Source organism: Parus major, chromosome 17, assembly GCF_001522545.3.
Source record: "Parus major isolate Abel chromosome 17, Parus_major1.1, whole genome shotgun sequence".
Taxonomy (NCBI): Eukaryota; Metazoa; Chordata; class Aves; order Passeriformes; family Paridae; genus Parus; species Parus major.
Window position 1 is genome coordinate 6,883,176 of NC_031785.1, and position 25,790 is coordinate 6,908,965.

At 47.2% G+C, this 25,790-nt stretch overlaps 1 protein-coding gene and 1 long non-coding RNA gene across 3 annotated transcripts in view; one reads left to right on the forward strand and one right to left on the reverse strand.

Annotated features, from left to right (window-relative positions):
- Positions 1 to 25,790, forward strand: part of BRINP1 (BMP/retinoic acid inducible neural specific 1) — an 88,294-nt gene that overhangs the window by 21,625 nt on the left and 40,879 nt on the right. For both annotated transcript variants that reach the window (XM_015645136.3, XM_019008463.1), the window contains exon 2: positions 6,186 to 6,453. In XM_015645136.3, coding sequence (XP_015500622.1) covers positions 6,236 to 6,453 — 218 coding nt within the window. In that variant the 5' untranslated portion in view covers positions 6,186 to 6,235. The remainder of the gene's footprint in view (positions 1 to 6,185; positions 6,454 to 25,790) is intronic.
- Positions 21,990 to 22,725, reverse strand: LOC107212168. Its single transcript, XR_001524398.2, has 2 exons — positions 22,556 to 22,725; positions 21,990 to 22,432 (listed from the first exon to the last, which is right to left on the reverse strand). It is a non-coding gene; the product is annotated as an uncharacterized LOC107212168 (long non-coding RNA).

Genomic DNA, 25,790 nt, shown 5'->3' on the forward strand with positions numbered 1-25,790 from the left:
GGGGTTTGACCCCCTCTGTCCAGCACCACCTGATTTTGTGACTTGGTGGAGCCACCTGCTACTCTTGCTTGGTTTGAAGCCACCTCTCATCCTCCTCATCATCACACCAGGGTTTATAATTAGCTGAAGTGTGGGGAAAAATGAGCTGAGAGCAGGTACAGAGCTGTTACCACTGCGATTCTCACCTCCTTACAAGCAAGGAGTAATTGGAGTTTCTGCACAAAAACAGGTCCCTTTCGGCTGCTGGTTGAACTGCATTAATAAAAGAGGGTTTGTGGCATGGTTTTGGTTCACTGAATATTCTGACAAGTAAGCAAAGTGTTGATAAACTGAAAAGAAGAAAAAAATCTTTTCTCCTACAAGTCATTTGGGGCCAAAAGTGATATTTTTACCACTGTTCCATCTTAAGGGGGTGGAAAGATAAATCAAAAGGAGAAAAAGCTCCAGTACTTTCAAATAGAGATTTGGAAATCTTTCCCCTTGGAGCTCACACAACTCAAACACTGACATCTCCCAATCATTATTTTTTTCAGCATGAGCAATTTGGCAAAAGTGAAGTGAATTTGTGGGCTCTGTTGGTATTTATGGAGAGGTGTTTCTCATCTTCTCTCCTTGCCTTTCCTCACCCAAAAATATTTTGGCTGATGAATATCCTGCAGGTTTAACCACTCATGCATATTTAAAACTAGAGTGGTTAAAGAATAATGCAAATTTAGACACTGATCAGAGCAGAATTACTGAGATTTGGGGATGGATTAGCCAATCACTGCCTGAAATAGTGAAATCCCACTTCCCTAAGGAAATGGCTTTCCAACCATTTGGGATTTTACGATGTTGTGTGCCACAGTCACCCAGAGACTCAGAGCCACTGCTGAGCTGCAGCTCCAGCCCTGACTCAGTCAGATATCAGTGTCTGCAGTCTGAGCTATAAAGACATCTAGGTCAGAAGTGCCCAAATTCTGTTTTCCCAGAGCTGAGGTTTATCCACAGCACTTCATATGACTTTAACTCTGATAGATTGGTTTCCCTTTCCCTCCTCATTGCCTGTATTCCTCTGGCCCTGACAGAGGAGAGGTGCCCCCAGCTTGGTTGGGTTACTGGGCAGGAATTCCAAAGGACAAGCAGAGCTGCTCCTGGGTGCTGTCTTTCCAATATTTTCATAGGCCATCTCTCAGTTAAGGACAGAGATGTTACTGCTCCACAGGTTAAATCCTAAAGGTGTGGGGCAGTAACTAACTGTCCAGGAGTCTGAGTGCACAAACTCAAAGCAGGCATAGCTGAATAAAATCTAGAGTAGCACATCCTGTACTTAAAATTAAGGGTACACTTAATCTGTTCACTGAAATGAGGTCAGACATTCGTCACTTTCCAGGGTTGAGCTCTAAACTAACATAAGCTGTTTCATCTCTCCCCTGACACTTCAGTCTCTTACTAATTTATCAGCATCCTAAAGCCGTGTGTGAAGTTGCTGAAGAGCAGAAGTGTTTCAGATACAAATAGCAATTGTTAGCCTCTTCCCTCTGGTAAATGGCAGCAGGCAGAAACCTCTCTCAACCTGCCAAGAACCAAATGTGGGACACAAGGAAGAATTATTGGTGCATGAAGCTTAAAGAGATAGGGGACTTATTCCTGTACTGCAAATACTGTGTTTGGTAATTTCTCTTTCCTGAGTCTGCATTTCTGATGGAAACAGTTCACAACAACGAGCATGGGAAAACAGAGGGGATCTGTGTGTGATCAATTTGGATCTAATGGAAGGGATAAATGAAAGGTACAGGGGTTAGGGGAAAGGTAGAAAATCCCAGGAGGCAGAGAAATGTTCGCAGCAAGCGATGGAGAGTCAGAGCACCTGCATCCTGTCTGCCTGCCTATATCAGGGATCTGGGGCTGCACAGCCTCCCTTGCATGAAACAGACCTTGCAATATAATTTTGTGCAAAATCTATCACTCTGAGCTCTCCCACTGTATAAAAATTACCTTTTAAGTGGCTAAGTAGACATTCAGCTCTATTCTTTTCTTCTTATTTCAAGAAACAATGGGAGTAACAGCACTTGCCTGCCTTACTAGAGTGCTGAGAGCTTTAATTAATGTCTCTAATTCAATTTGAACTCCTTGGATAAAAGGCACTGCCTTGTGACAGCAAAGGTATTGCCGAAAATAGAATATAATTAACACACAGATATCAATCACAAAGAAATTAAGTGTACATTCAAATACAACTTGCACTTTACAGAAAATACTTGCCTATTTTTCCTCCAATAATCCTGAAGACTCATAAGATAAGGAACATTTAATGTTCCAGGCTGAATTGGTATTAGAAAAAGCGCATCTTAAGCCACCTAACAAACTCCAAGGGGCTTTAAGAGGGATCTCCATGTGCACTGGGGGATGTGTCTCCATGCTGGATGGTGCTGGAAAATGACTGTACCATGACTCAGAGTCAGCACAACCAACATTCTCTTCTCCCACTGCTTGTTTGCTGTGAACTGGAGCCGTGTCCTGGCTCACCCACGGATCATGTTTATTAACAGATGTGATGATTGCATGGTCGTGTTTGTTGACATGAGCCAGAAGGACACAGCTCACTCGCTGCTCCGCTGTGCTTCTCAGTGGAAATGGGTTTTATAACTGGATTTTAGCTGCTGCATTGCAAAACTGGCTAAAATGGTTCATTCCTGTAGGACAGAAACACCTCAGGAGTCACGGTGGGCAGCAGGTTTGTGTTTTTGGGGGTGCTACAGCCCGATTCTGGCCTCTCCAACAAGTCCATGGTCTAAACAGTCACACAAATACCATTGTGACCATGTTGATAATTGGGAAGTGAGGCCAAGATCCCACATGTAAGGGCACTGCCCAAGGTCATAGGGAGAGTTTGGGGCAGAGTTGATCAAAACACTGGATTCTTGGACCAAAACTCAGTGTCTGGCTCCCCCAAGCCTTCCCTTTCATCCACAGATTGCTTCTGTGCCAGATTTAGCTGTTAATTAGCCCTGGGTCTCCCACCCAAGGGCTCAGGACTTGGAGGCATCCCCTCCCTGCTTCTTCCCTGGCTCCTTCTGCCAAATCCACAGAACATACTTCACATCAGTGGAACCCCATAAAGACACCTGAAAAATTAATTTCAGATTCAAGCTTGTTAGGAGGTAGATTGAATGCACCTCACAATATTGTCTTAGACACAAGATAATCCCACTTTAGTAAGCTTTATAGCTTCCATGGGGACCAGCCCTGTGGAATGGATTAATCTTTAATGTGAAACAACATCTCTACAGCAGCTACAGGGGGGAAAAAGATACTACTAAAAAATTAAAGTTGATGGTGTAATAGTAGTCTGGACCCAGTTGTGCTCCACCATCCTCCATTGCCTCAGGCACCATTCCCTGCTCTCAGAACTGATCCAGGCAGCTTCCAGGCTGGAGATTTGATCATTTCTTCAGTGGTCTCAAGGTGTATTCTCCCCATATCTTACCTCCTGGTGATGGATAAGAACATCACAGCCCCAAGCATCCTGACTCCAACCGTGCCCCAAAGGAGAGGAAGAGAGGATGGAGAGCTGTGCGTGGGGGATTAGGGACAATCTCTTTCACAAGCTGCTATTTCCCCAATGTGTGATATTCACATGTAGAACACACTGGGCTTTCTCTGAGGCTCATTTTGTTTGGCTCTTCTCATATTTCAGTTCTCACTTGCACTGTGCTGGAAACTGGAGTGGAGCTCTCCCCACCTGGGTACATCAGAGCTCCCCTCTCCTCTCTGCAACAGAAATCCAACAGACAGTGAAATATTTAAGGGGAAATTGATCCAGCCTGGCAGATGAGGAGAATAGCTGAGTGTAATGATCAGACAACCAAGGAAGGACAGAGCAGCTGATTGTTACCTGCTCACACAGCTCATGGCAAATGCTGAGTTTGCAGCTGCTCACCCTGGTGGGACAAGAGCAACAGGGCAGGGAAGGAGCCTGGGTGGAGAAGCAGTAGAAATACCCTTCTGAGCTGGAATTTGGAGAACCTGAGGGTGGGATGTAGCTGGGAGCATTCCCCAGTGATCACCTTGGGCTCATGAGTGAGTGGAAGCAGGGATGTTCTGCTGCCCTCTCTTGCCCTACAAAACTCCCATTTTGAGCTGGTCCTTGTGTGATGTGAGGGACTAAGCCCTGAGAACTCCTGAGAAACAGGAGCCAGTGGTGAAAGCTGATGTTAAAAACATGTCTCCAGAAAAGGAATAACCTCCTCTGTCAGGAGCTGCAGGTACCACCATGTTTAATAACAGTAATATTCCATCTGCAGTTAGAAAAAAGTTATGTGGGACCAACAGAAAAATCAAACATTGACTGACTTTCCCATATTTGATTATTTCCTCCCCATTTCTTCCTGTAATGCAACAGCTGAGTGTCATCTTTAACCAAACTTACACAACTCAGTTCTGTGGAGTGCTGCAGCTCCTGGAACACGTGCTGTGCACACGTGCAGGCTCCCACACACTCTGGCACACTGAGAGGGCTCCTGAGCTCCCCAGCACATCCAGGGCTCCAGCCCACCTGCACAGCATCCTCACACACTCACTGCCATGGGACCAGCCCTGCCACGCTCCAGGGGAGGCTCCTGGAGGAGAGGAGATGTCTTTGTACATCTCCAGGAAACCTTCTGGTTTTGAGCCTGAGTTCTCTGTGAGCACTCTAAAAGAGAAAGAAAAGATTTTGCTGAGTGTAGGGAGGTGTGCTGGAGGTGTGTCACATTCCCAGTGTTGTGTGTGAGCCTTGGCTGGTGTGAGCAGCAGAGCACAGAGCAGAGACCATCGCTGCTGGTGGCCAGCATGAAATCTCACTGTGGCAAAGCTCTGAGCAGCCTCATTTCTCCTGAATTAAAAAGTATCTGTGCACTGTACTTTGCAGAAACAGATGGGTATCACCTGTCCTGAGGACAGCTTGTGCTCCCAGAGTCAGGGGAGCAGCCTTTAGGTCACAGCCAGCCCACAGTGTTGGCTCCACAAAGCCCAGAAGGCTGGAGGAGGAACCAGTTGTGAGCCTGGAGAGGGCTTTTTCCAAGCAAATCCCTGGTGTGAGGAGCACAACCCAACAGGCTGAGCTGCTGCAGCAGCCACCTCGTGCTGTGGGAGCAGCAGGGACCGTCCTGGGCGCGGGGTGACAGCTCAGCAGGCTGTCACCTGTCACCTGGGGCACGGTGCCAGCAGCCTGATGGCTGAGGAGCTGGGGATGGGAGTCAGGAGAGCAGGGCTCCCTTCCAGCTGTATCCACGGCTTGCTGCGTAACCTTTGGCAAGGCACCTTACCCCCTGATTGCCTTCCCACTCATCATATGTCCTGTCACATGCCTGGGAGAGGAGCTGGCTCTGCACAGGGCTGTCCCCAGCCTGGCTCTGCTGCTCTCCCTTGGTGGATATGCATGTTCAGAGCTTCACCCTGCAGAGCCTTGATCTTGGGAAGAGCCTTGAGATCCCAGCATCACTGAAATAACAACAGAGCCCATCCCCTGCACCACACACACCTCCCCAACACCCCGGCAGGAAAGCAGGGTGAGGATGTTTTTATCTGTCAGAGTTTGGCAGGATTTCACAGCTGTGTGTGTCTGTGTGTGTGTGTGTGTGTGTGCCTGCGTGTCCGTGTGTGCTCGTCGCCAAAGCCTGGGTAATTATTTTGTTTTATTTCTTTTTTTGGCAGCACTTGAAAGTAAGAGCTGGGTCTTTATAGATTGCTCAGGTTGCACAGAGTATGGATTACAGATCATCAGAGAGACATGAAAGCAGGAGACACGTTTCTCTGGCACAGCATTAAAGGGACAATAAAGGGGTAGTTGTAGCCTGGGGTGCAGCCACCTCCTGTGCCCGGCCTTCACTCGCCTTTGCAGCACTCTGGAGAACTTCACGAGGGAAATGATGGAGAAGCTGGGGTGAGGATGTCTCAGGTCAGGACCTGGTTATTTCAAAGGTGATATATGCGCAGGAGGTTAAAAGCACCACTTAAATACATGAATAAAACACTGCCAAATGCTCTAAGCTGTAACACAGGCAAACCGAAGTCTTTTAAAACTTGATTTTTCACATCTGTTTTCACCCTGAGAGAAGGTTGTCAAAGGATCAGAGCAGTTTTAATCTCTCTCTTTCTCTCTCTCCTCCCCTTCATTTCTCTTTCTCTCTCCCCTTCCTCCTGCCCCCTCTCTCTTCCAACAGGACTCCACAGAATGGAGCAAGAATGAGAGGAAAAAGGCAGACAGAAAAGCATGAACTGGAGGCTTGTTGAGTTCCTCTACCTCCTGTTTATATGGGACCATATACTCATACAGCCCTCCCACCAGGACCCAGCTGCTACCAACCAACATGTCTCCAAGGAGTTTGATTGGCTTATTTCAGACAGGGGGCCTTTCCACCACTCACGGAGCTACTTATCCTTTGTGGAAAGACATCGTCAAGGATTTACAACCAGATATAAAATATACAGGTATGTCGGCTTCCAGAGGCTCGGGGGGGATTGTAGGTGGTGGGAGCTCGTTCCCACGGGCTCCAGGCTGGGAGAGGATGGGAGATGCACCATTGTCCCTACTCCACCTGGAAATGCTGCTTTGGATCCCCGTGGCCCTCAGCTGGCAATGCAAATCGCTTCAAAGGCTGGCGTGGAGTGCTCTGAGAGTGAGATGAAGGCGCTGCGGTGTCATGGCAATGTGCACAGCGCTGAGTGAGATGAAAAGGAGCTGAGGGGGTGGGTGTTCTTCTCTCGTGGTGACAGACAGTTCACAGGCAGGTTCCCAAGCAGCTTTTTCAAATCAATGGAGCTCTGGACAGCCCAAGCCTCTGTACCAAACTCGTACATGGGAACTGCCAATAGCTGCAGGTTCACATAAAGATGTCACCACGCACGTCACAGTGACAGTTCTCACACTGCTGTGTAGGAGCCTTGGCTGTGTGCTGCCTACCACACATCCTTGAGGATTTATCTCCATGTATAAGTTGGACTTGGCCCCAGAACTGCGATCTTGGTTTAAAAAACTGCAGAGAGTTAAAAACACCTACGGACAATAGGCAGAATTTGGATTTCATTTTGCCTTCTAGGTTTTTAATCCTTAGTTGTTGCTTATTTCAAGCTCTTCTTGCCAGCTGTTCTATCTAGAACCACACTTTTTCCTCTTCATTTTAATCTGAAAAGCTGGGGTGCTCACATGAACATCCTATTAAAGCAGCAAGCACTTTGGAGTGAACGGGAATAAGCCAGCAAGTGTCAGGAGATTGGTGCTGAAACCCAAAGAGACTGAAAAACTCTCCCAGCCATGTGTGCATTTACATAATTATATGGTCCTGTTGTGCTTCAGAGAGACACTTGCACACACAGCCATGCAAAGTGGTGGGCAGGGAAATGCTGGGGAACAGCCCATGGCACTGGGCTTGTGGAGATATGGATGTGGGGATGGGGGAGCAGGGAGTGACAGGGAGTCACAGGGAGTCACAGGGAGTCACAGGGAGTGACAGAGAGTCACAGGGAGTGACAGAGAGTCACAGGGAATCACAGGGAATGACAGGGAATCACAGGGAGTGACAGGGAGTGACAGGGAATGACAGGGAATCACAGGGAATCACGGAGTCACAGGGAGTCAGTCACCTGTGTGCAGGGAGTACTGTCCCATGGGCATGGAGCCAGAGGCAGAGTAACAGAGATGTGTGAGGCATCAGCTCTGAGTGAGGAAGAAAAATGAGTTGTTCTTGTCCTGTGGCCTCCAGGGAGAGCAGCACCCCCTCCCCTTGCAGCAGCAAGGGCAGGTTAAAAATATTGTCCTGACTTGTCCCCTCCAAAACTGCTCAGGGGGAAGACAGCCCAAAAAAAGTAAAAACTGTTCTGCCTTGCTTCCACTGGCGAGGTCTCACTGCCTGTGCACAGAGCAGCGGAGGAGATGCCTTTTCCCAAAAGCCTTTTTCCCTGCTGCCCTGCCTGCCAAGGCACACAGTGACCCAGCCTGCAGATCCCTGCCCTGCTCCTGCCTCTGGCACCGGCTCTGCCCTCTGCTAAAGAGCTGTGCAGCCCAGGCTGCCACCACGGAGTCTGCAGGGGCTGGGGGGAGAGAGCCACACGATGGATGTGTTCAGACATAGCTACAAACTGTCACTGTGGGTCAGGCCACAGATCCATCAAGCCTGGGATCCTGTCTCCAAGCATCACGGAGAAACGGGTCTGGAAGGACCTTGAGAGGTCATTTACTCCGTGCCTCTTCCCCAAGGCACGCTCAGACATACCTGTGTCACAGCTGACAGAGGTTTGTGGGGAGCCTGCAAGGTCTCCTGTGATGGAGGATTCACACCCTGAGCAGGCAGATGTGCCATGGCTTTACCTCCTCCACTTTTATACAGGAGCCAAAACCTGGTCTGCATGTGATGCCTGATTTGTTGTTTTACCTGTCAGGGGGAAAGGAATAAATTCTTTTTTGGTTTGTAGGGAGCTAATATGGATTTGTAGGCTTACCTCAGTTCAGGATGAACTTTATGTATGGGAAGTGGAAAGATTTCCTCTGTTTCTGCTGAGTACTGCATTTATGAAAGACACATGGAGAAGGCAGAGAGCACAACACCCTCCTTCAGCATGGGAGAAAAGAGGCATCAGCATTCTGTGTGCATGGGAGGTGTCTGAGAGGGGCATTGCAGATAATGACCAAGCTGGAGAAGTCACCATTCCCAAAAAAAACTGGAGATCAGACAAAATCCATCCCAGGTGGTCCAGGAGAAAGTTTAGAGAGGACTGCAAGGGCACCCAGGGCATCTCATGGCCGAACAGCACCCACTGATCTGAAGGAGGGAGGGAGTGCTTGGGGAATGCCAGTCATGTGTGTGGTGGTTACAGTGCTGGGAGCTGGGCACTTTGGAAAGACAGATCTGGGACAAACCTGCTCCCACCGTGGTCAGCTGAGGAGGAGGGGACAGCCTCATGTGCCTCAGTAGGGCTGATGGAACCATCAGCTGGGACTCTGGCTGGGGGCTGGAGGGCTGATTGTTTTTAATGTCTGGCCCTGTTGGCAGAATTGGTCACTTAAAAACTGAGCCCATGCATTTTTGAAGGGATATCAGACTCAGTCTGGCTATGGAGAATTAGTGGAGCCACAGCCAATTCTCACAGTTAAGAGCTAGACTGTGCCCACACTCCCCCAGAACATTCAGTTTTATTGAAACCCACAGGGGTAAAATCTCATTTTGTGGGCTCCTTAAATTGACTTCCAGAATCTGTAAAGCTGTTGGGATTTTGTCAACTGTTTAATTCCAGCATAGAAGCCTCTTTCCTACCAAAAGATGCCTCTCAATTGCTCTTTGCACTGCAGTAGCCCAAGGGAGGCACATATCCTGCATTAAGGATATCACTCCTTTCCTTAGAAAAGCAGCTGATATGGAGCATGGGAATTTTCTGTGCAATCTTCTCCCTCAATGCCCCTTTCCTCCCATACTTTTTTAGGTTGGCTGGTTTTTAGTTTGTTGCTCTGTCAGGCAGTTCCTTGGGGCACTTGTGATTTTGCTGAGTGAAGTTTGGCCTGAGCCCTGCTCTTCTCCCAAGGCCGATGGCAGCAGATCTCAAACCAGCCACAGCGACCCAGGGTTTGGAGAGGATGTGAAATCAGTCCAGAGGACTTCACCCATCCCTAATTGAAACACTGTTGGCCATTTAGTGGTGATTTCCCCAGTGCCCTGCTGTGTGGGAGCAAGGACACATCGCATTAGGATCGTGTCATTTACACTGGAAAACCACCAAGGCAAAGACACTGCTGGTGCTAAGAGCAGCACAGGGCAAAATGCAGAATTTTCTCCTTTTTGCAGGTGATGCTAAAAAGGAAGCAACATAAAATCATGGAGGAGTCCTCATTCCATCACTGCTGAAGTCCAGAGCTTGTCAGGAGCAAGCACAGAGCCTGTTGCAGTGAGCAGGGCTATTTTATATTCTGCATAAGCAGGATTGCTGTAGAACCTCAGAGTGATATTATCTTTCATGGGAAGCCTGGATCCAGGTCTAGCATCCTAGCATGGAAAGCCAGTTCACTGTTACAGCCTCTGAAGGCTTGTTCCCTCCTTCCATGCATTTCATTTCCCTGGATTTTAGGTCTCTTTCTTGTAAAACTTGGATCACTGATTTTCCTGGTACCCTCAGTCAAGGCTCACACCTTGCATGTGGCATTAGGAGGAAGGCAAGCAAAGGGGGAGATGTTATATATTAAATCATGAACAGAAAGAGTGGATACAATTGCATTAGGGAAGCACATTAGTCAGCATTGATTCATACTAATAAGGGTGGTTTAGGGGGGCCTCTGGCAGGAAAATGCTGCTTTGATCATTATCTGTGCACGCTGGTACTAATGCAGATAGGATGGCAGATGCTGAGAGTGGTTTGTGGGATGTCTGAATATTCATTATCACCCTCCTTGTTGTTATTCCTAGTCATGAGAGCCTTGGGTACGAGGTACTGCAGGAAGGCTGGAAAACAGATGAAGCTCAGCTTGGCTTTGGGACTGGGGTCCTGCTCAGACCAGAAAACATCCCCGTTACCACTGAACAGTTAACAGCTTCAGCCCACTGCTTTGAAGTATGTTGTCATGTTGTCCTTTTTTTTTTTCCTTCTCTCAGAAGTTATTTAGCTACAAGGCAAAGCAAAAAGTGGGCTGAGCACTGGAATGCTCCATGCAAATTGCCAGGCAGAGGCACTGACAGAGGAATTTCCCTGATGATGCTGCTCAGCTGAAGCAAGTTCTAGAAAAAGCAACAAGAGAAAAACCCAACAAAAAACCCACACCCAAAAACAACAACAAAAAAAAACAAAACCAAAATAATTTCCTTAAGAAAAACAAAACAAGAGGGTTTTTGTGCAGTGTCAGAGGTGGGAGGCAAAGAGGGACAAGGTGAGATGGGCTCATCCAGCTGAGCAGAGAGGCTGCCACTGCCAGCTCTACAGAAAACAGGGACAGGACACAGTGCCTTGGGAAGAGGAGCCCACAGGTAGAGAGGCAGAGGGTTAACACAGGCAGGATCTGGATTTTTTTGCTCTGGGCTCGTGGTGTGTGGCTGTGGGTGAGCTCATTTGTGCATGCCTCAATTCCCTCCCCACCCTCTGAGAAGGGGAGATGAGGAGATGACAGCACTTGCCTGCTCTGCATTGCTGGGCAGACTTAATTAAAAGCTGCAAGATGTTTGGACATAAGGGACAACAGCAATATAAAATGGATGATCACACGGGGCTGCAAGAGGAATGTGCATGTGCAAGAAGAAGTGAGTATTTTCCATGCGTGGGAGTTTAATTCCATTTTCTGAAATGACAGTGGGGACAGGGAAATCTGGCTCTCTGTGTAAGAGAGCAGGGAAACCCTGGGGTATAAAAAGGAGATCTGCCTTGTAACTTCTCCTGCAGTGGGACCAGTTAGAGGCTGCCTAATTCCATGAAACCTGCAAATAGAGAATCCTTCTGAGACCTCTGTCAGGTCTGCTTAAAATTCACCAGCAGATTCAAAACTTAGTGAGGGAGGTGACAGCAAAGCAGCCAGTCCTGCCCCATCCCTCCTCTGCAGAGTGACAGGACAGAGCCAGCTGCTCACATAAACTCAATACAGCAAGGTCCCAGACAGATAAAAATGAAAAGGAGCTTCTGAGACAGGAAAGGTTGGGAGTAACTGGCTGCACAAGCTGGACAGAAATTGGTTGGGATGCTGCCTGGGGAAAAAAACCTGGTTATGTTTGTGGTTTTTTTCTCTCCCAAAATGTTGTTCCTCAGGAGAGCAGTGCAGGTCTAGGAAAAGTCAGTGGAGAGGTGAAAGGTGTCTCCATCCTTGGTGGTTTTCAAGGCTTGTCTGGACAAAGCCTCAGCTGATGTGCTCAAGAGCTGGTCCTGCTTCAAGTGGGAGGTTGGATTAGGGACCCCCAGGGTTCCATCTAACCAACATTTCTGTTATTTCCCCATTTCTCCAGTTCAGAGTGGACACTAAACTCTGTGCTCATAAAGGGATTTACACTGGTGAATGCGTTCAGCTGCACTAGAGAATTTTATTTAGTCCTAGAAAACCCACAAATCTGAGCAGCTACATGCTCCCTAAATGTGTCACTCCCTCAGTGAGGAGGAAGAGGAGGATCCTGAAGCCAGGATCTTTGCTGTGCACGTAGCAAGGGCTACAACAGACTTAGAAATGCATATGCTGTTCTGCTGCTTGAATTTTCCCTTAGAGGGAAAAAAAAAATAAAGAAAAGAGGAAAAAAGATTGGTCTCACAAAACTGTCTCACAAAACTTTCAAAGCTTTATGGCACCACAAATTAAAAACAATGAGCCAGATTCTCTGTGACATAAATACGTGAAACTGTTGACTTCAAGGTAAATTCACCAATTTATTGGCTGGAGAATGTGTTCCAGCACATCCAGCAGTGCCCAGAGCTGCACACACAGCAGCAGGGTTTGTGTGGCTGCCTGCCCTGGCTGGGAGCACAGAGAGCTTTTACTGGTTCTGAGCAAAAGCAAAATGTGACTCTTACATCAGGCACTGGGCCTGGCCGAGCTGGGCAGTGATTGTGAGGGTTTTATGGCTGCTTTTATAGCAGAATCACAGATCACAGAATTGTTTGGGCTGGAAAGGAATTCCATGATTGAGTCCAAGCTGTGCCTGATCCCCACCTTGTGCCCAGCCCAGAGCTCTGAGTGCCACGTCCAGGCTTTCCTTGGACACCAAACCTCCCTGGGCAGCCCCTGACAAGGCCTGAACACCCTTTCCATAAAAAAAATAAATTCTTCCTGATATTTAACCTAAAGCTTTAGGTAATTTCCTCTTGTCACTCCTCACTCCTGTCAGGGAGCTGTGGACAGCAAGAAGTTCCCCACAAAACTCCTTTTCTCCAGGCTGAAGTTTACTCCAACCTACAGAAACTTTGCCTTTCCTGGCTGGAACTTCCAGGCAGATTTCATACAAACCTGTGATTTCCAGAGCTGAGGAACTGATCTGGCAGAAAAACAGCCTGACAGGTTAAAAAAAAAAAAAAAATTAAGAAAGTTCTTTCAGAGGGTTTGTGAAGTTGTTTGGTTGTGCTAAGTTTTGGCACAGACAAAATCTAGTAGAGCTGCTTTCATCATCTTTTCAGGGTGTTCTTCTCTCCATTCCTCATTGACTGTTTTTGTTTTCTCTTTATTGCATTGAATTTAATCCACTGGTCACTCGAGCAGTACAAAGAATTGATTTTGTGGTTCACTGGTTGTACAGAACAAAAATAACGTTAAAAATGGGCTGATATGAAATGGATGTTTGTTCAAGTTTTCAGTAAAATGAAAAAATTAAAACATTTCATTTCAGGCTCAGTGAAAGTTTTAGCTTTGTTGTTTATTTTCACTTTATTAAGCCAGTGATTTTTTTTAATTTTTTTTTTTTTGCAATTTTTAAGGCACTAAAGTTCATCTCAAGACATGAAGTCAAGCAGTGCCACTTCAAAAATGTCAGAAGAGGAACATTTTGGTTTTGAGTGTTTTGTGTTTAGCTGTTTGTTCTTCAGTTTGAATTTGCAAGGAGTTTTTATAACCTTGAGTTAGGGAAGGACTGAAAAAAATCCCAAAAAAACAAGACTGATGTCCTTATTCACTCTGTGACTTTGAAATCTTGAAACTCCCCAGGCTCCAGCTTTGATTTTCCCTGGGTTCAGCATCTTAGAATAAAGAAAAAAAACAATAATAATTTCCCCAGCATGTCTGGGCAAAGGAGTGAGAGCCAAGAAGGGCAGCAGGAATGCAGCTGTGCCTGGGGAGGCTCGTGGTGCTTCCCAAATGAAATTCCCAAATTCCCAAATTCCCTGGGTGCTGGCACCTGGCTGCTGTGACAGTGACAAACTGCACTCCCAGATCCTCTCACACACCCTGGCAGCTTCTCAGTCCTGTTCCACTTGACTGGGTGTCTGAAGCATCCAAGAAAGCACCGTGAACGTTCCTCTCAAGCAGCATTAAGGTGATGCTTAGCTCAGGTATGAATTGATGGGCATTTTTAGGCCTTTTAATCTTCACTTGGGCTTTTTTAGTTGTGCTGAAGTTCCACTGACAAGGTTTTCTTATTAGGGTTTTATGCCATGTGTTTAAAGGGGACATCAAGTTCTTTGTTTTCCAGTCTGAGGCAAGGATTTTTAGCAGTTGAAGGACAGAGGGAGCTGAGATGAAAGCAGGTTCTTTTCTCTGTGTGGGATGAGCAATGGAAATCCATACAGGCAAAAATACAGAAACTCCCTGGTTTATATTATGCCTGTAAATGAGTGATGTACATTGGTTTGTAATCAGTAAATTCTGTGTAAATAAATGTGTGTAAACCAAAACCTGAAATCCATTTCCATAGTGCATGTAAACAATGAAGCCTCCTAGTGCTGTCTTCAATGTAAATGCTCATCCAAAAATGACATTACTACGCGTTTATGCAACTTTACGAAAGCCACAATTTGCATTCCTGTCTCAGCATCTCTAAAAGCAGTTGGCAAACAGGATCCATTCAGTAATGGGCATTAAACCAGACAATTCCATCACACAGCATCTCCTTCAGGCCCTGCCTTCATTCTTCATGCGGTGCAGGGACTGCTGCTGTTACCTCCCCTGCATAATGCAACTCCCTGCAAATGTGCAGCTTCTCGTGGGTTTGCATGAGCAGAGAAAAGGCAGGAGTAGGGGCTGGCAGGGAATGGCTGAGCTGTGCAGAGCTTTGTCCTGGGGTGTCTGAGCAGGCACAGTATGGATGCTAAATCTGAACCACAGTGCCTGTACATATTACAGGCCGCACAGCTCCTCAGGCTTGCCTGAGAAAGTAGTCTGGGAAAAACATGAGAAGGAATTAAAACAATCCTCAGGAACACAAAACAGCCTTGCAGGTGTTGTTATGTGTTCCTTGTTTTCCTTGCAGGAGAAAGTCAGGGGGGTGGTGAGCCCCACTGACCAATGATGGTAATGTAGCAGTTTACTAACCAATAAGAGTTTCCTTTCTGTACTTTCCACATATCTGTCTATAAAGCAGGCCTGGAGCAATAAACTAGGATATCCTCTTGTTCTGACTCCCTTGAGAGTCTATGTCGTTCTTTCCCGCTGTTCCCAATTAGAATGACAGCACAGAACTTGGTCCTGCTCAGGCTGGAGGAGCAGCTGCTCTGGCTGTCTTTGGATTTGGATGGTGACGACTTGGGAACATCCCTGGCAGCTGCAGGGCTTGACATGAGGACACACCTCTCCTTCTCTTTGATACTCTGGAGAGCAGAGGGTAAGAGGAAGGATTAAGTGGCACCAGCCCTTGATATGGCTGGAGCTGCTGAAAAATGGGAGCAGGAAATCTGTCCAGGCTCGGGGAAGTGCTGCGTCCGAAGGCGGCAGCGCACACCCAGCCCAGCGTGGAGGCAAAGCAGTTGATAGTTGACATTCTGATGATGCTCCTGTTGTTAGGACACACCAGTTCCTCTGGAGAAAAGCTCTCCTGTGAGCTGTGTGCCTGGAAAGGCGGATCAGTGCCTGCCTGCCCTGCCTGCTGATCCAGGGAAGCTCTAAGCTGGATCGGCCGGGCACCAGCACAGATCTCCAGAGCTGCATCTTCCAGCAGGAAAAGTCCCCTTCTCCATCCATAACGAAATATTTTGATCCTCCTCCCAGTGACTCCCAGAAGCAGCACAGAAATATTTCAGTCACTGAATCTTTCCAAAGAGATCTGCATCCTGCTGGGCTTGGACAAGGATGTCCACATGCTGTCCCATTGGAGACCTCCTGCATGGTGGGGGAGTGTTCCTCTCCACATGTCAAATGGAAGTTGTGCCCAGCAGGGCTGCTCCCAGCATGCTGTGACAGCAATGACTCTGCACATTCATCTCAGATTTCTCCAGAGCAGCAGACTATGGTCCAGTGGCTTGGGAACATATTTTAAAGGCTAACAAGGCAAAGAGAAGCTTTAACTCTCTTTCTTAAAAATATATATTTTTAGCTGGTTTTATTTCTTTATTATTTTTTCAATAATCTTATTAATTCTGTTTTCAAACCAGGCAGATGCTTATTTCAGCAGAGTAGCTGTTACATTAAAATAAAAAAGTCATCTTTTTAGATAGACAGAATAATTTTGTTCTGGCACAAGTAGCACTGGGAGAAGGAATTATAGGTTTGGGGGTTTTTTTGGTGTTTTTTGTTTTTTTTTTTATTTCTGGATCCTGCCAATGTTTCCCTTGGGTTCCAGAAAGTATGTTTTTTTCCCCTTTCTTTTTTGCTGATTGCTTCCCACCAGGCTCTGTAAATGGAACAAGATGTGTCCCACCAGGGCAGCCGGAGCCATCCAGGCAGCTTTCCTGGGCTAAGCTGCTAAGAGCAGGTACAGAACCCAAGGACACAAAGAAAGCCTGGAATCAGCTTTGCCTGCAGCGGGGTTTGGGTCAGCCCTTTGTGCCAGGATCTCCTCTGCAGGCAGTGTGATATCAAATATTCCTGTGCAGAGCCAGCACTTCCCTTGTGCCGCTGCCCACGTGTGCCCGGCGAGGAGCTGGCACAGCAGCCAGGTGTGATGACACAGCAGCCAGGTGTGATGACACAGCAGCCAGGTGAGCTGGCACAGCAGCCAGGTGTGATGACACAGCAGCCAGGTGAGCTGACACAGCAGCCAGGTGAGCTGACACAGCAGCCAGGTGAGCTGGCAGAGCAGCCAGGTGAGCTGACACAGCAGCCAGGTGTGATGACACAGCAGCCAGGTGAGCTGGCACAGCAGCCAGGTGTGATGACACAGCAGCCAGGTGAGCTGACACAGCAGTCAGGTGAGCTGGCACAGCAGCCAGGTGAGCTGACACAGCCCAGTTTCCCTCAGGACAGCCCTGGGCAGGTGAGACCTGCTGTGCCCCAAGGCACAGGGCTGGTGGAGGCAGCATTTTGCTGCCAGGGCTGTGCACCAGGCTCTGTTTGCTGGTGGCCAAGCCTGGGAGCTCTTGTGACCAAACCCATTTCACACCTGCAGATTTTCACTCTTCCAGCACTGGCCACAAAATATTTACAGGAAGCTGCCATGAGGTTTTCTTCACCGTGGAATTATTTTTTTCCTGGTTAAATACATCCCATCAAGTGAAAAACATGGAGAGAGGGAGGAAAGGGGATGGGTAGGGAGGGTTTTACACCCACCCAGCGCTCTGGGCTGAGGAACTGCAGTGCTGGCTGCTGGCAGCCGCTGCCTCCCCCTCCTCCTCTTCCTCCTCCTCATTCTCCCTCCCTGCCAGACTCCTCGCAGCTGCCTGGCTCTGGAACCACTATTCCAAGAAGACAGTGATGCTCCCATCCCCACGCTCTGTGGCGTGGGAAAGCCTCTGAAACCTGCCTGAGAGGGAGCCTTGAGGTCTGGCACTGGCAGCTGCCAGCAGGGCCAGGCTGGGGCTTCCAGAGGGATGGGATCCTCTGAAGGATCTGTGATGCTTCTAAATCAAAGTCCACTGACAACACAGAGCACTAATGCCTGCCTGGGGATCTGCCCCTGCAGTCATGTGACGACATCAGAATTTAAGCTTTAATTAAGAAATGAGTGCAGGCAGGGAGGGAAGAGCCTCTAGTCCTTATGGCTACAAAAGAAAGCTTGAAAACATGACCTGAGTACAACCAACATCTGCTTTAATGTGCAGATGGCTCCCAGCAGAGGGGTGAGCAGCGGGGAGAGGAAGCCATTCCATCAAATTCTCAATCAGGTCAGGCCAGCTTGTGCTTCTGCTTGCAATGAAAGAGCTTTTTTGGAGACAGATTCCAGAAAAGCTGTGCTATGACAGAATTAAATAGAATCGTGGAAGCCTAGAAAGGCTTGGGTTGGAAGGGACTTTGAAGATCATCTAGTCCAGGCACCCTTTCATGGGCATGAGATCAAGTTACTCAGGGGTGTCCTGCAGCTTTTCAGGGCCAGGTTTCACACTGACACAGCCCCTGCTCAGGAAAAACATCTGGAGGTGTGAGAGCTGCCTAGCTGAACCTGCCAGTGGTGTGCAGCACTTTTTAGGCAGCAGCATGGAGATTCTCTGCTCTGGGATTGAGGCAGGAGGTGTTTTTTGCCTCCTGGAGTTCCTTAGCCCAAACTGAAGGGATGCCTTTAGTGTTCCCTTGTGTCTTGCTGGCCCAGAACCCCACACTGTGCTTTCTCCTGCCAGTTTCAGCAGGAGTGGGGAACAGCCAGGCATTTTGGAGGCCAGTTGAGGAAAAGCCTCTGGATACTCTCCATCTCCCAGGGATTCAGAAGGCTTGTTGAAGGAGAAGCCTGTTTGATGGCTATGTTCCCACCAGGGTCTGGAGATTCTGAAATGTCTGATATTGCAACAACCTCTCATTGCCCTGAGTGAGTGCCATGGAGAAGCCACTGGAAGAGCTCCGTGTTACAGCTGGGACCAGTCTGGGGACTCTGACTCAGTGAAGCGTCCTGACACCTGGAGCTTGTCATTCCTGCAGCAAAAGCGCCTTTTTGCAAGCTGCAAGCACAGCTTCCATGGGCTGGTAGTGACTGGCAGCTCTGCTGGAGCATGGGCTGGGTTTGAGTACTGATTTGGGATCTGAACATCACAGAGCACTCGGGGCATTCACGTTGGCTGAGGATGCACTGAGCAGTGAGGAACACTTCCACCCCACAGCAACCTGCAGGTGGAAGAAGCTGTGTTATGTCAGGAGAGCAAAGGTTCTTTATGCCTGTGCATCCCTGAAAGGTGTTTTCATTGCCCATGCACCCCCACCCAACCTCACTCTGCTTTCCCTTCCCTTTCTCTCATACTGGTTATTTCCTTTCCAGCAAAGGCAAACCTGCCCAGTGAGTATTCAGCATTAAATATTTCAGTGTTAGCTTCCAGCTGGAGTGAAAAGCCCAGAAAGGATATTACTTTTAACTCCCCTTCAAATATCTGGGGCTGTCCCTGGGGAGAGCAGGTGCACAGCCAGGGTTAGGCTAATCAGAGAGCTTGGTACACAGGGAAAAGCGTGTGTTGCATGGTTAAGAGCAAGCAGGAAATATAGGAATAAGACAAGAAGTTTTTTAGCTTCATCTCTGATTAAAGAGAAATGAATAGTCCCACACTCCTTGTTCTCCTTGTTTTCCTTCCCCTGTTTTCCTCCCCTTCTCCCCCATTCATGTGCAGACTGTGAAAGTGTCAGATTTCCCACTCCCACCCATAAAAGGCTCCTCTCTGTTCCTTGGGAGTATTTGATATTTGGAGTCTGTGCTGTGCTGTTCAGCAGCGAGTGTTGCCAAGTCACATGATGAACTGTATCTCAAGACTATTTAATGTCTCTTCAAAGCCCACACTTTCAGAGTCCTGTGATTATGTAAATGTCTCAACTCAATTTTTAAAGTAAGTTTACGGCCCTCATAATTGCAGAGGAAAACTTGATAATACGACTCCTACATACTCAGAAAGCAGAAGGCAAAAAAAAAAAAAAAGAAGAAAAGAACCCCTGAAGTTTATCAGATTTTAAAAGTCTCATGAATTTTAAAATCAATCTCTTAATTCTTTTTTTGGGCTTGACTCATGATTTTCAAACTGTCACCAGTGTGGCTGTAGGGATTGTAAGGCTGGTTTGTTATCTTATTAGGTAACTTACATAAAATATCCAAGCCCATGGAGACTCTGAGATGGAGTATTGCATTTCAGTGCTCATCTGGAGACAATGGTGTCTTTTCTTCCGTGGAGCTGCTGAGGATCTCCTCTTAATCCAGGTCTCCAGTCACTGCTGCAGCATAAATATTTTCCCAAATTATATTAATGTTAATCATATGAATGAGAATAGCCATAATATTGATCTTCATAATACTTAGGTTATTAAATTTGAGTTTGAAGGTAGTTTTGTGGTGTGATTCGTAATAGCAAATCTCCTCAGCATGCATAAGCAGGGAGAGCAGGCCACAGAGCAATAGCACTGCAAACCCAGAGAGTAATATATTCCAGAATCTTCCATCCTACCACAGCACTGCACAGGGAACAGACACTTGTGGCTAAGTTAGCAATGCCACAACTGCAGTTTTGCTCATTGTTTGATGATCTCAGATCAACTGGATTGATCTGAAGGGAGGAAAAAAAAAGCCTTTGAGTGTTGAAACGAATAGTTCCAATATTTCTATGGGTATGCACACCACCCATGGGCTCTTTATTCTTAAAAAATAAAACAGTTCCAACCCCTTGCCATGGGCAGGGCCACCTTCCACTAGACCAGGCTGCTCCAAGCTTGGCCTTGGAAACTCCCAGGGGTGTGGCATCCACAACAATACTGCTGAGATGTTTGCAGACACAAAAGCAGGGATGCTGGTGTGATAAAGAGGGATCAGCACTGCCTTCCCCAAGCAGGTTTTACTCAGCCTGTGTTGTTTTGTTTAGGAGCCAGACCCAGACAGAGCAAACAGGGCTCTGCTGGTCACTCAGAAATGGCTCTGTGCCTGCAGAACCATTGATATTTGAGGTGCACACAGCACTGAGGTGTCTGCAGCATCTTGCACAGCCTACAGTGGATTAAATGAAATCTGAGAATGCTTCCCTGTGAAATGAGTCTGTAATAAGGGACAGAAATTACCAGCTCTTCCAGCATGTAAAAATAGAGGAACCAAGAGTGTGCAAGAGGCTGAATGCTGCTATATAATAAGCTTACAGGATAATTGCCAACTGTACTTGGACTTAATTTTCTCCTGCAGAAGAGTCATAAAAATAAGTTTATTGTTTTCACTCTGGGGAACTGAGATATTTGGATCAGGTCTTTAAAAAAGACAGTACTTTATCTCCCCCTTGAATATATCAGCTCTGTTGGTGACCATCTCCTGCACAATTGTGAGTGAGCATCCAAAGGAAAAGATTTTCTATGCACAGTGGGAGTCTGTGAGCTGGCACAGAAGGATCTCAGCTCCCTGTCAAGGTCTTGCAAGTGTTTGTAACACTGAAGTAGGATTTTCACTCATAGTGGTAGGGATTGTGCACCAAAGAGGAGCAGAACTGATGAAATTCTACGAGGGTGGAGGAAAACAAATAACAGAATGGAGAAGTCTTTGTATTTTAGGCTCAATAAAATTGTCTCGATGAGGCAGGAAAACATTTTCTTCAGAGTAAGGTTTTGTCAAAATGCTTTATTTTGTTAGCAGTAGAGTGTTTCAGGCTGATGAATTGGGTTCAACATATTTTTGATATCGTAGCCTCTCTGGTCACCTGTGACTATGGTGAGAGCAAGAGATCTAAGAAACGAGCTATTTTGACAAAATTTTGTCTAGTGAAAACATTACAAGCTGTTCCAGATTCTTCCAGCATGGAACAAAGCCAGATTCTGCAGGCCTGAGAGTAGCTACTAAAAGGAATCCTCTCCTGGGCAGCTCCAGCCACAGCTGAAGCTGGAGCTCTCCCAAACGTGAGCGATTTTAGCTTTGTCTGGAGACACAGAACTGGAGACCTTACCAATTACAGATGAGTTATCCTCAGGTGCCACGGGGAGAGTGCACAGGGACTGAGGAGTAAAGGATTAGCCAGCGCACACAGAAATATTGAGCAACTCTCTACTACCTCCTATTGTGCTCATGCCAGTGGAAATCCTCCTCAGAACGGCATATTTTATTCAATTTTTAAGAGCTCTCAATTTTTCATTTAGGAAGGGAAGCTGGAACAGCCTCTGATCCGTAATCAATCAGCCCGCCCTCACAGGAAAGCTCCGAGGAAGAGCTCTTGCTCTTTGGTCCTTTATCTTCTCTGAGAACTCACAGAAATTGTATTTCTGAATGGGATTGAGAGTGAGGGAGAGGGAAAAGCACAGCCAGGGCAATCCTCAGCTAAATCTCACAGACCTCTGTCCTGTAGTAAATATCCTGTAGTGACTAACCCTGGGGACAGTATCCCAAACAACATTTCTCCACTCAGAATGTTACAGATAAGCTTGGCCCAGATTTAAAAAAAAAAGCTATTTAAACACATCATGTGGGTAAATATCTGCCTAAGTACCAAATTCCTGGAGATTTTAGGGGGCATTGCAAAATCAGGAATTTTTAAACAGGATCTGCTGCAATCTGAAATGAGGCCATCCATAACATAAACCATGAATTTATTCTCCCTGGTAATAAATCACTAGAAATACACAATGATAAAAGGAGGAATAATAGACACAGCTCTTCCAGGGATCTCAAAGCTCTTTGCAACCATTAGAGTTCTTTAGGATAGTGGAGGAAAAAAAAGGCTGGGCTTTGTTTGTTTGTTTGGAATGAATAAATTAATCATTAGTAAAATATTATGCAGTTCATCAGATATATTATTCACTAGCTATTTGTCAAAATAACAGCTCAGTCATATATCATCAGAACTAAACATTTATAATGTGTGTATATCTAGTCCTGAGTTGATTTATTCGGGTTTATGGTGTTTTAGTTATTGACCAGTTAAAGCTCCATTCCCTTGGGAGGCAGAGATGTGGAAGGCTGGGAGCTCTTGGTGAACTTGGACCATCTCTTCTTGCTGTGGTTTTATTCAGGACCTGAAAAAAGCAGAATATTTCATCTGGGTTTCCTTTTGGCACTGCCTCAATAGATCGGCTTTAATTCTGATTATCTCCAGCCAATGCTGGGTCCACCTCAGGTAGGAAAATCCATCCACTTACCCAAAATCAAGCTGTGATCTGAGTTCTCTGCGTTCTTGCAGGGCCAGTGTCTGACCCCAGCACCCAAGATCCTCATCCCTTCTCAGTGATCTCAGCTGTTTAATGTCTCCCCACCTCACAGCTGCTGCACAGGAGGGTTTAGGGCTCCCAGCTCACTCCTCCATGTGATAAATCACACGATTTCAGAAATACTGGAGAGAACAGAGCAGTCTTTCACCAGGTCCCTCCCAGCTCCCTCTCCTGTGCCAGTGAGCTGGACTCCTTCCAAAAGTGCCTCAGCAGAGTGAAGCGACGTGACTGACACTCCCCAACTCCCCTTGTCATTCGTGACCAGCATCCCAGAAGGTTGCAGCTCCTTCCAGGCCTTTATTGGAGTCAAACATCGCAGCCTCTCCCCTGGGTTTTATTAGGGAAGCTGGTGCCAAATCACTCAGCTCCCTCCTACTCGATAAAAAATGTTTATAACCCAGTAAATCCTAACATATCAGCAGCTTGTTATGGAAGGAAAAGGTCACTGGGAGAGAAAAGGGAAAAAAAAGTTACCCTTCCATTGGAAACGCTGGCTGGGTACAGGCGAAGGAGTCAGCACCAGGAAAATATCTTTTGATATGATAAAGTCTCATAATAGAAAATGTTGCTGCAATACAGGCCTCGTTTCTTCAGATAAATATTTAATATAGATCACTAAAGATTAATCGAGTACAGAAAAGTGTCTCTCCTATGGTTGGTGTAAAGAAAACATCTTCTCGTTAATTTATTATGGAGCCTGAAATGAGAAAAATCCTATGGAGAGAAAGGCAGGGTACGGTTTCCATAGAGAAGCAGAGCACCACACCAGAATTTATTTAGTGTGTGGGCAGAAGACTTCCCAGAGCCAGCTGCAGCGTGGCGTTCGCGTGATAAAAAATCCCAGTGTAGGAAGGGACCTCACAGAGACACTCGTTGTGTCCTCTGCTCTGAATGCTGCACATCCCAGGGGCTCCTGAAAGCCTCAGGTGAGACCTGTGGCCATTCCAGAGCCTGGATGGAGGCTGTACAACAACAGGTGTGACATCCCAGCTCAGGAATGGGCATTCAGTCCTTCTGGAGTAAGGTGGTGATCTCACTCCTCATCCTGGAGGATCCTTGCTTTGGTTTCCTGATTCAGGATAATCAGGATTGCTGATAACCCTGGCCCTTGATGGCTCCAAGGCACTGTGGAGTTTCACAGTACTGGGCAGTAAGGAATTCAGGGTGCTGCTGTGGGATTTCCATCTCCTGCAATGCTGGGACATGTTCAGTCAGTTCCTCTGTGATGGGTAAAGGACAGGATCCCTCTGCGTCCTTCCACTGTCCACTGAAACCATCATCCCAACCATTCTGCAGCATTAAATAAGTCAGCGACCGAGAATAAATCATAAATAGCAGCAGATACAGTAAGAGGGGGAAAATAAGAGTCCCAGGCAAGGGAGGAGAGATAAAAGATCCAATTTCAGCTGAGGCTGAAATGGAACAGAGTCAATGAGATGGAGAGATACACGGGGTGTCTTCCAGATGGCCAACTCCACTGACATGGAGCCTCTGGCACCACCAGCATCTCGTGATGAACTTGTAAACAAGGGGACACCTCTTGTTTTTAGCTGAAGTGGGCAGGAAAATCCAGCAGTTCTGTCTATGCTCAGGAAATAGAGGAGCTCCCTCCTAAAATGCATATTCTAGAGAGCAGAAACAACTCTGGAGAGGAGGCTGGAACATTTTTCCACCTCTCCAAGAAGCTCATTGCACCATGTCTAGTTGTTTCTCCGGAGGTAAAACTTCCTTTTCCTCCTTGATCTTTCTCTGTGGACACCTTCCCTGTTTTGGCCAAGCAATTGGCAAAATGTGAGTCTGCATGTTTGGTTGTCCCCAGGAGAGAGGCTGAGGTGGGGGGGGAAGGTTGAATGCCACCTGTCCTACCCCCTGAGCATGGCTGGGAGGTGAGCAGGGAATAGAGATGGGAGGAACACGACAAACCCATGGCTGGAAGGGATGGTTACCTCCATTTCTGTGCCATGTGCAGCTCCAAGGATGTCTTCTGGCTGAATCACAGGACACTGAAATCCTAAACCTCTGGGACACTGGGGATGCTCTCTTTGCACTCTGCATCTCCCAAGTCTTGACTGCTCCCAGAACACAAGGAACAACCAAAATCCCAAATAATAATTTTCTCTGGTTCTATCACTGGCTGTTGGACTCTATACAGGTACAAACGAACAGCAGCTCTGAGCTGGGACTATCTAGAAGAAATACCAACAGATTTTTAATAGCAGTGGGGACAGTTGCAGTCATTTACCATGAAACTATTCTGTGTTTAGAACAGTTTTTTGTGGCGTGTGGCACGGACCCGGCCAGGAGAATGGCAACAGTTGATTATTAACAGATATCCCATCCATCCCACCCCCAGGATAACCCATGGCTGAGCAAGGGGCTCTTGTTTAGTCCCCTGCAAGCGCCAGGGCTGCACTGCAGCTCAGTCCCTGTCACCTTGCTCTCCCGCTCTGCCCGTCGTGCTCTGCACTCCCGCTGCAGTGAGCCACAGATATAATCTATGGAACACAAATACGATTTTATAATAAGTTTTCTATGCAGGCAGGATAAAATGCCAAACAGAATCAGAAAACAATCAGTCAGTGAAACTCGGCCTCGGCGATGAGTGCGCCGCTGGGCACGGTCCAGTGCCCAGGAAGATTGAGGCTTTAAATACAGGCACCACCTGCCCTTCCAGAGACTGGGAGAAGTGGGGCAGGGAGGGATGGGCAGGGGTGTGGGAATACCCAGTGCACCTCCTGTTGGGACAAAGTTAAACCATGAAGAATATCAGAGCTGTACAAAGACTGCTCCGTTTGGGATCGCTTCTCCCTGTACGTGGGGATGGGATCCAGCAGCAGCTGGGCTTTGGCAGTGCCAGTGGAAGGAGCAGGGACAGGCAGGGCTGGTGCAGGGACAGATCTTACCGAGATAAACATGCACTTGTTGTGGAGGCCTCTGGGTGCTGCTCTTGCACAGAGCCGGATAATTCATTCCTCCCACAGTTTTAGGAGTCTCCCTGCCCTCCATCAGGTTTTCAGGTTGGGATAAGTTTAAATCGGGTTCTATGTCCTGCTAAAGAATGTGGTGTGTAGGAGCCTGTGTCTGTCCTGCTCTGCACACTGCAGGAGCTGGGGGAGACAAAAATGGAAAGGAAGGCTGGCAATCATGAGGAGGGGAAGGAACTCCA